This window comes from Apodemus sylvaticus, chromosome 23 (genome assembly GCF_947179515.1).
Source record: "Apodemus sylvaticus chromosome 23, mApoSyl1.1, whole genome shotgun sequence".
Taxonomy (NCBI): domain Eukaryota; kingdom Metazoa; phylum Chordata; class Mammalia; order Rodentia; family Muridae; genus Apodemus; species Apodemus sylvaticus.
Genome location: NC_067494.1, coordinates 57,518,471 through 57,528,884, shown reverse-complemented (window position 1 = coordinate 57,528,884; position 10,414 = coordinate 57,518,471). Strand labels below are relative to the sequence as shown.

General features: G+C 41.6%; 1 protein-coding gene across 1 annotated transcript in view; it reads right to left on the bottom strand.

Moving 5' to 3' along the window:
* Positions 1-1,079: 1,079 nt before the first annotated feature.
* The window catches only part of LOC127673819 (coiled-coil domain-containing protein 3-like), a 116,874-nt gene continuing 107,539 nt past the window's right edge, over positions 1,080-10,414 (bottom strand). The window contains 2 exon segments of the mRNA XM_052169565.1: positions 1,080-1,665; positions 1,782-1,910. Of these exon segments, the coding sequence (XP_052025525.1) occupies positions 1,585-1,665; positions 1,782-1,910 (210 nt within the window). The 3' untranslated portion in view covers positions 1,080-1,584.

The following is a 10,414-nucleotide window of genomic DNA, read 5'->3' as shown; positions in this document are numbered from 1 at the left end:
CCCACACCTAGTTTTTCCACATTCACATTTTCTGAACTGGAATGTCTTCAAACAAAATGAGATCTCAAGCCATTTTATCACTAAATACTTCATCAGTCATGTCAAAATAAGGACCTACCTTATTATTTAACCACAGTGACATCAAGGCCTGAACAGAATTAACCAGCTGGTATCCAGTGTTTCTGGAAAGTTCTCCAAATATCTAAAATAATATCTTGCTGTGGGTGTATTTGAAACATCATATGCCATTACTGTGTCTCTTACATCTTCCTTATTTCTCTTTCACTCTAGAAGTACTAGAACATTCCATTCCCATCTCTTTTCTACATTACCAGGTAGTTAAGATAGTGAGTCTGTTTATTATTTGTTCTGTTTGTTGTTGTTGTTGCTGTTGGAACAAGATTTCACCCTGTAGCCCAAGCTAACTTGGGGCTCACCATGTAGCTCAGGCTGTCCTCAAACTCACAGTCCTCTTGCCTCAACCTTTGTCTTAGTTAGGGTCTCATTGCTGTCCAGAGACACTATGTTCAAGGTATTATTATTATTAAAAAAACAAAAACTAAAAACATATACTGGGGACAGTTTCGGAGGTTCAGTCCATTATCACCATGCAGGGAAGCGTGGTGGCCTACAGGACAGACACAGTGCTGAAGAGGGAGCTGAGATTTCTATGTCTGGACCTGAAGGCAGCCAGGAAGAGACTCTCACTTCAACACTGGGCAGAGTTTGATTATAGGACCTCAAAGCCCATCCCCATGGTAATATACTTCCTCCAACAAGGTCACACCTACTCCAACAAGGATGCACCTCCTAATAGTGTCACTCCTTGTGGGCCAGGCATCCCAACACACATGAGTCCATGAGGGCCAAACCTCTTCACACTGCTACAACCAGATGCACAGCACACCTAATCTACTGATCTTGAAGAGCTTGTCTACCCTAGTTAGCTTGGGATTGTTTGTGTGCTTGTTTTGCTTGTTTTTGGTAGTGATATGGGCAATCCTCAGTTTTTCAATGTATAGTTGTGTAATTATTTTATAATCTAGTGTATTTTCTATTGCTGTGGTAAACACCTTGAGCAACCTTGGAAGGAAATGTTTATTTGACAAGTTACAGCCAAGACAGGAACCGGGGAGAGGGCGGCAGGAACTGAAGCAGAGATTGGGTGGCAATACTGCCTAGTGGTTTGCTCAATTGTTTTCTTACATGGCCCAGGGACAGCACCACACACAGGTGTCTGGGCCCTCTCACACGAATCCTCAGTCAAGAAAATGTACCCACACGTGCCCACAGGCCAGTCAATTCCTCATCAGAGGCTCCCTCTTCCCAGTGGCTCTAGTTTGTATCAAATTTGAAAGAAAAAAACAAGGGAACACAGTCACACTGCATTTGGTGACAAGGCCCTCCCTTAAGCTGACACCCTCACGGACTGAGATGTTCAGAGCAGAGTCCCTTGACAGATGCAACTATGAAACCAGCGAGCGAACAGTCCGAGTGGGCTCTCTGTCCTGGTCTTCCTTTGGACCCTCCATGGAGGGATGAAGTAAGGTTTCAGCCCGAAGAGAGCTTCTCTGCAGGGGAGTTTTAGGCATCAGTCCAAGAAGATCTGGAAAGCCCAGATAGTAGGCTCAGCAAAGAGGAGGCCAGGGCTGTCACAGGGCTCTGCTGGGAAAGAACAAAGGCTGTTTGTTTAAGGCGGGGGTGGGGGGTATTAAAATAGCATTTATGGTTCCAGAAGAGGAAGCTCCTGTCATGGACACATCAGACTTGTCCAGGCTTACCTTCGGAGGCTTAGACGTTCTCCTCGGAAAGCCATGTGGCAAGAAACAGCCTGGGGTGCTCCCAGCCCCTGGCTCCTGGCTCTTCAGCCCCATTCCTTTCTTCATGTTTACACACAGAGAGCCCAGGATCTGTAGATTAGAAGCAGTAATGAGGATGGTGTTTATGCAGAACTGTGTTCCAGGCAGCTCAGAGCCCTTGGCAGGATGCGTTGCTGGCACTGCCTGACTCTTAGAGGGAGAGACTGTAGCTGGCAGGGGTCTCTGTCTACACCAAGCAGCCCAATGGCACTTATCTATGCCTATGCTGGTACACTGTGCGCACCTCGTCAGGATCGTGACTTTCACTACTTTGCCCTCTAGATCTCTCCCCTTCCTTTCCTTCTTTTCCCTTCATTTTTGTCACTAGGTCTCCTAAGTGACCCAGGCTGGCCTTGTGATCTTCCTGCCTAAAATTCAGGGAGTAACAGGCATGATCCATCGCTTCTGGACTATTTTTGGAAATCCAGCTTTTCTATCTCAATCCAGATGACCCCTGTCTAGTTTGCTTTCCACACCATGACCAGAACCTGTGGAGGAAGGGGTTTGTTTCATCTTATAACTTAGAGTTTGACAAGGAGATAAGTCCTGGCAAGAATTCAAAGCAGGAACCCGGAGACAAGAACTAAAACAGAGGCCATGGAGGGATGCTGCTTACTGGCTTGCTCTCCATTGCTCATCCTGCTTTCTTATATACCCACGACCACCTGTCGAGGGGTGGTCTGGGCCCCTCCACATCCATCAGGAGTCAAGAAAAGGCCCCCACGGCCTTTCTTGCCTAGCACGCAGGAACCCTTTGGTTCCACTCCAGAATTGCATAGTAGGGTGTATATTTCAGGGACACTGTAAACCCAGCACTCAGGAAGCAGAGCAGAAGGGTTAAACTTTGAGGACATCTTTGTCTACATCCATAGCAAGTTCAAAGTCAGCCTAGGATACAGGAGACCTATGCAAAAGAAAAGAAAGATGGAAGGAAGAGAGGGAAGCAGAGAAAGAGGGAGGGAGAGAAGGGAGGAGAGGAGAGAGGGAGGAAAGGAGGGAGAGTGGAGGGAGGATAGAGGGAGGGAGGAATAGAGAGAGGGGGGAGAGATAGTGGGAGGGAGGAAGGGAAGAAGGGAAGAAGGCAAGACATCCCAAATCTGGCATGGTGGCTCACATCTATAATCCTAACACTTGAGAAACTGAAGCAGCAGGTTTACCATGTGGTTACCATAAAAGGGGTACCATAAGTTCAAGACTAGCTTGAATTACAGAATGAGGCCCTGTTGCCAAAAGTAAAAGAAAGAAGAAAAGAGAGAGAGAAAAGAAAGAAAAAAATCACTTTCTGGTGAATTATACTTTAACAATTGATTGTCTACATTTAGATTGGTAGTCCCTTGAGGTATCAACAAATGTAAATAATTTGGGATGTTATTTAGTGTCTTTTGTCTAGAATGTGAAAGCATTTCACAAGCATTGGCTACATTACAACTAAGTTTCCTGGTTTCCAAAGGTGAAAAAGCAGTCAGACTTGGGGGTGCAATTCTCACTTCATCTACAATTTTCATAAGGGCTCTGGGCAAGTGGCTCCTCCTCCTGGCTCTGTTTTTGAATTGCACATAACTGTCAGCTGAACGTTTTAGGACTCTCCCACACTCTCCCATAAGTATCTTCCAGACAGGTGGATTTCAGATGTCAAGGTAACTATAACAGATGGGTTTCTGCCTAGTGATAGCAAGGAGAATGCTGTTTGTCATGCACAGAAAAGCTCCTGGCTGAGGGAGTGCCATGATCACCAGGGGATCTGCCCTACTTGACAGTCTAGGAATACCAATGTCTACAAGTCGAGGCAAAGCAAGATGAAGTTCAGTGTTCAGGTTGTCTATCCCATGAATGACAGGAATAATGAGAGCATCTCAGAACTATGGAAGAACAGAGAGAAACAGCTGGGACAGGGTTGGCCAGGGCCCCACCTGCACTTAGGATCTGGGCAATGCCACAGCATTCTATGCCAGGGAAGGCCAGTCACCCAGGGGTGCTGATACAGGCTTGCATGCACACAGGAGAGACAAGCCAGAGACAGCAGAACCAACTAATACCAGAGATAACCAGATGACAAAAAGGCAAATGTAGGAACATTATCCACAGAAATCAAGGCGACATGACACCATCCGAACATAATTCTCCCACAACAGAAAGTCTTGGATACCCCAACACACCAGAAAAGCAAGAATTGGATTTAAAATCACGGCTCATGATGCTGACAGAGGGCTTCAAGAAGGACATAAATAATCCCCTTGAAGCAATCCCACTAAAATCAAGGACTAGACAAAATGGATACAAATTGGAAAGGAAGAAGTCAAACTATCACTATTTGCAGATGATATGATAAGATACTTAAGTGACCCAAAAAACTCCACCAGAGAATACCTACAGCTGATAAACAACTTCAGCAAAGTGTTTGTAAATTAACAGCAAAGGATATTAAATTAACTCAAGCAAATCAGTAGCCTTCCTATACTTAAAGGATAAACAGGCTAAGAAAGAAATCCCCATCAAAATCCCAACTCAATTCTTCATAGACTTAGAAAGAGCAATTCTCAAATTCATCTGGAATAACAAAAAAACCCAGGATATCTAAAACTATCCTCAACAGTAACACAATTTCTGGGGTAATCAGTATCCCTGACCTCAAGCAGTACTACAGAGCAATTGAGTTAAAAACTACATGGTATTGGTACAGTGACAGGCAAGTAGATCAGTGGAATTTAATTGAAGACCCAGAAATGAACCCACAGAATTATGGTCCCTTGATCTTTGACAAGAGAGCTACAATCATCCAGTGGAAACAAAGATAGCCTTTTCAACAAATGGTGCTGGTTCAACTGGAGGTCAGCATGCCAAAGAATGCAAATTGATCCATTCTTATTTCCTTGTACTAAGCTCAAGTCCAAGTGGATCAAGAACCTCCACATAAATCCAGACACACTGAAACTAATAAAAAAGGAACCGGGGAAGACCCTTAGGACATGGGCACAGGGGAAATTTTCCACAACAGAACACCAATAGCTTGTGCTCTAAGATCAAGAATTGACAAATGGACTTCATAAAATTACAAAGTTTCTGTAAAGCAAAGGACATTGTCAAAAGGACAAAACGGCAAACAACAACCTGGGAAAAGATCTTTACCAACACTACATCTGACAGAGGGCTTATATCCAAGATATACAAAGAACTCAAGAAGGTAGACTATAGAGAGCTAAACACCCCCCTTAAAAATGGGGAACCGAGCTCAAGAAGGAATTTCCACCTGAAGAATATTGAATGGTGAGAAGCGCCTAAAGAAATGTTCAACATCCTTAGTCATCAGGGAAATACAAATCAAAACAACCCTGAGATTTCATGTCACAACAGTCACAATGGCTAAGATAAAAAACTCAGGAGAAAACAGGTGCTGGCGAGGATGTGGAGAAAGAGGAACACTTCTCCACTGCTTGTGGGATTGCAAGCAGGTACTACCACTCTGGAAATCAGTCTGGAGGTTCCTCAGAAAACAGCAAATGATACTTCCGGAGGACCCTGCTACACCACTCCTGGGCATATACCCAGAGGATTCCCCAGCATGTAATAAGGATACATGCTCCACTATGTTCATAGCAGTCCTATGTATAATAGCCAGAAGTGGGAAAGAACCCAGATGTCCCTCAAAGGAGGAATGGATACAGAAAATGTGGTATATATATACACAATGGAGTACTATTCAGCCATTAGAAATAATGAATTCATGAAATTCTTAGTCAAATGGATGGAGCTGGAGAACATCATCCTAAGTGAGGTAACCCTGTCAGAAAAGAATACTCGTGGTATGCACTCACTGATAAGTGGATATTAGCCTAGAAGCTTGGAATACCCAAGGCACAATTCACATATCAAATGATGCCCAAGGAGAAGGAAGGGGTGGCCCCTGGTCCAGGAAAGGCTCAGTAGAGCAATGTAGGAGAATACCAGGACAGGGACTTAGGAAGTGGTAGATTGGGGAACAGGGGGAGGGAAGAGGGTTCATGGGACTTTCAGGGAGGGGGCATCCAGGAGAGGGAAATCACTTGGAATGTAAATAAAGAATATATGGAATAAAAAGAAATACAGGTAAACAGGTTGAAGTCCTTAAAGACTTATAGGAAAGCACAACCTCTAAAAATAGAGGGAGTAACAATAAAAAAATCACAAAAGTAAACAACTCTGGACATAGAGAACATAGGAAATAGATCAAGAGTCATAGATGCAATCATTACCATCAGAATATAAGAGATAGAGGAGAGAATCTCAGGTTCAGAAGACACCATAGAAAACATTGACACCAAAGTCAAAAAAAAAAAAAAAAAAAAAAAGGCAAAATGTTAAAAGCTCCTAACCCCAAGCATCCAGGAAATTCAGGACACAATGCAAAGACCAAACCTAAGGATGTTTGGTATAGAAGAGAGTAAAGATTTCCAGTCTTAAGGCCAGTAAATATCTTCAACAAAATTATAGAAGAAAACTTCCCTAACCCAAAGAAAGAGCTGCCCATGAACATACAAGAAGACTACAGAACTTCAAATAGATTGGACCAGAACAGAAAATCCTCCAGTCACATAACAGTTAAAACACCAAATACACTAAACACAGAAAGAACATTAAAAGCATTAACAGAAAATGTCAAGAAAATATAAAGGCAGACCTATCACAATTACACAAGAGTTCTCAACAGAAACTATGAAAGCATCAAGATCCTGGGCAGATGTCATACACACCCTAAGAGAATATAAATTCCCATGTAGGCAACTGTAACTAGCAAGACTCTCAAATACCATAGACAGGCCACACCCTGGGAGGTCTTCAAAATCTACATCCACAGGGTATTGACCAGCCCCTTCTGCTCCTATTGGATCCATGTCACATGCAGATCCATCCACTTGCCCCACTAGGCCCAATCTGCCTATGTCACCCTGACCCCGTGAGCCCTGGGCCAGCCACTAGGCTGGTTTTCCTTGATTCTGATTCTAAATATCTTCTTATAACTGAAATACTTTGCTTCACCACTGGAAGCTTAACAACCTACCCTAACTGCCATGAACTCAGTGATGCTTTCAATATAAATTAGCTATCCTAGAAGCCTTGAACAAATCTGAGAAATGAATCTGAAACCAAATCATCCCTGTTGTTATGGTTCCTTACAACACAGGGTGCTTTATTCTGGATTATAATGGGGGTCAAATGCAAGAACAATCTGACCCTGTCAATAAGAACAAGAATGGGGCTAGATATTTTATATAACTAGACTCATTAATATATATTCATCTCAAAATTATTTGAGAAACCAATAGGAATGATTTTGAAACATTCAAAAAAGCATGGTGAATTAAGACTTCATTCAAATTCAAAGAGTATGCCACATATTCTGTATTGCGTGTGAAGAATGGAAAATGCTTTACCAAATGTTTGCAACATTTCTGACAGAAGTGTTCCTCGGATGTTTTTCTTGAGAGATATGATGCAGAGAAAGTGGATATTTTGGCAAAACACATGATACTATAAAAATAGTGATTTCCCTAATCTCATATATGCCATGGGAAGGGAGGTGAGGAAGAGCACAGCAGTATAGACACTTAACTTGCAGGAGAGTTTTAAAATTTAGGCCCTCTAGAAGATGAACATTAATTGTGAACTTATGATAATGGAAAAGAAGGAGAGGAGACCATTTCCCCAACAGAAAGCAAGTCATGGGAATCATTTATGGAAGTCCCAAAATTATGAATCACTAGGAAACATATCATGTGTACTATGTTTTTCCCCTCTTTCTAATGTAGAACCGTAAGGAGCATGCAGGCTTTTCTTTCCAATCTGATGGTTATATTATGAAGGTTTATTTGATGTACACATATTTATGACGATTGTAAGATTAAACAAGAGTAAGAATGCCACACATCCTGTAATACTTCTTTAGTCTGTTGAATTAATTTATCTTCCCTTATAAGTATCCAGAATATCTTGTGATGATTCAAGGAAATATCATTCTTCAAGTTTCACTTAAGATCAAAATCACAACTCCTGATAACAAAGGACTTTGAATATTTTTAAGTGTTTCTTTGCCTTTCAAGATTCTTCTGTTGTAAATTCTCTGTTTTGCTCTGTACCACATTTTTTAATTAGGTTATCTGGGTTTTTGAAGATTAACTTGTTGAGTTCTATATATATTTTAGATATTAGCCTCCAGTGGATGTACAGTTAGTGAAGAATTTTTCCCAATCCTTAGATGCCTAGTTGTGCTAATGATGCCACATTTTGTCTTACAGAATCATTTCAGTTTCATTAGGTCCCATTTATCAATTGTTGATTTTAGACCCTGAGCCATTGGTGTTCTCTTCTGGAATTTTCCCCCTGTGCAAGTGAGTTTGAAACTCTTTTACAAGTTCTCTTCTATTAGACTCAGTGTATCTGGTTTGATATTGAGGAACACCATCCACTTGGACTTGAGATTTTTGCAAGGTGATAAGTATGGATATATATTTGGTCTCCTAAATACAGACTATAAGTTGGACCAGCACTAGTTATTGTAGATTCTTTCTTTTTTCCAATGTATTTTTTTTTGTTCCTTTATCAAAGATCAAGTGTCCATAAGTCTATGAGTTTTCTCTTCATATTGATTCTTCAATTTGTCTTTAATTTTATTCTATTGATTTCTCAGTCCCTGTAACAATACCATGTGATTAATATCACTATTGGTTTTAGCAAGTATAAAACAAAATGACCCTGAGATTCTACCACATTTCAATCAGAATGGCTAAGATCCACAACTTAAGTGACAGCACTTGCTTGGAAAGATGTGAAGAAAGAGGAACACTTGTCCATTGCTGGTGGGGTTGCAAACCAGCACAACTACTCTGGAAATCAATCTGGTGATTCTTCAGAAAATTAGAAATAGTTCTACCTGATGACCCAGCTATACCACTTTTGAGAACATACCCAAAGGACTCCCTACCACACTACTAGGACACATACTGCATCATGTTCATAGCAGGCCTATTTGTAATAGCCAGAAGCTAGAAACAACACAAATTTCCTTCAACTAAAGAATGGATTCAGAAAACGTAGTTCATTTACACATTGGTGTACTATTAATAAAAATGATGACATTCATGAATTTGGCATACAAATGAATGGAATTAGAAAATATACTAAATTAGTTAACTCAGACCCAAAAGGACATGCATGCTATCCATAGGTGGATATTAGCCAAAAAGTACAGTTTCAGCCTACAGAATTAGGTTGTAACAAGCATAAATGCCCAAATGAGGAGGCTTCGATCCCACATGGAAGCAGGAAGGAAATACTCACAGGAGGTAAAGGGAGGCAGGGATCGAGGTGGGGGTAAACATAAACAGGTATGCAAGAAGTGTCTGGAGATCTTTTCCCAATTTGTTGGTTGCCGATCTGTCCTCTTGATGGTGTCCTTTGCCTTACAGAAACTCTGTAACCTTATGAGGTCCCATTTGTCAATTCTTGCTCTTTGAGCATACGCTTTTGGTGTTCTGTTCAGAAACTTTCTCCCTGTACCGATGTCCTCAAGGGTCTTCCCCAGTTTCTTTTCTATTAGCTTCAGAGTGTCTGGCTTTATGTGGAGGTCCTTGATCCATTTGGATTTGAGCTTAGTACAAGGAGACAAGGATGGATCAATTCGCATTCTTCTGCATGCTGACCTCCAGTTGAACCAGCACCATTTGTTGAAAAGGCTATCTTTTTTCCATTGGATGTTTTCAGCCTCTTTGTCGAGGATCAAGTGGCCATAGGTGTGTGGGTTCATTTCTGGATCTTCAATCCTGTTCCATTGATCCTCCTGCCTGTCACTGTACCAATACCATGCAGTTTTTAACACTATTGCTCTGTAGTATTGCTTGAGGTCAGGGATACTGATTCCCCCAGATTTTCTTTTGTTGCTGAGAATAGTTTTAGCTATCCTGGGTTTTTTGTTGTTCCAGATGAACTTGATAATTGCTCTTTCTAACTCTATGAAGAATTGAGTTGGGATTTTGATGGGTATTGCATTGAATCTGTATAGTGCTTTAGGCAAAATGGCCATTTTAACTATATTGATTCTACCGATCCATGAGCATGGGAGGTTTTCCCATTTTTTGAGGTCTTCTTCCATTTCCTTCTTCAGAGTCTTGAAGTTCTTGTCATACAGATCTTTCGCATGTTTGGTAAGAGTCACCCCAAGATACTCAGGAGACAGCAGGTGTTGGAGAGGGTGCGGAGAAAGAGGAACACTCCTCCACTGCTGGTGGGGTTGCAAATTGGTACAACCACTCTGGAAAGCAGTCTGGCGGTTCCTCCGAAAACTGGGCACCTCACTTCCAGAAGATCCTGCTATACCACTCCTGGGCATATACCCAGAGGATTCCCCACCATGTAATAAGGATACATGCTCTACTATGTTCATAGCAGCCCTATTTATAATTGCCAGATGCTGGAAAGAACCCAGGTATCCCTCAACAGAAGAGTGGATGCAAAAAATGTGGTATATCTACACAATGGAGTACTATTCAGCCATTAGAAACAATGAATTCATGAAATTCTTAGGC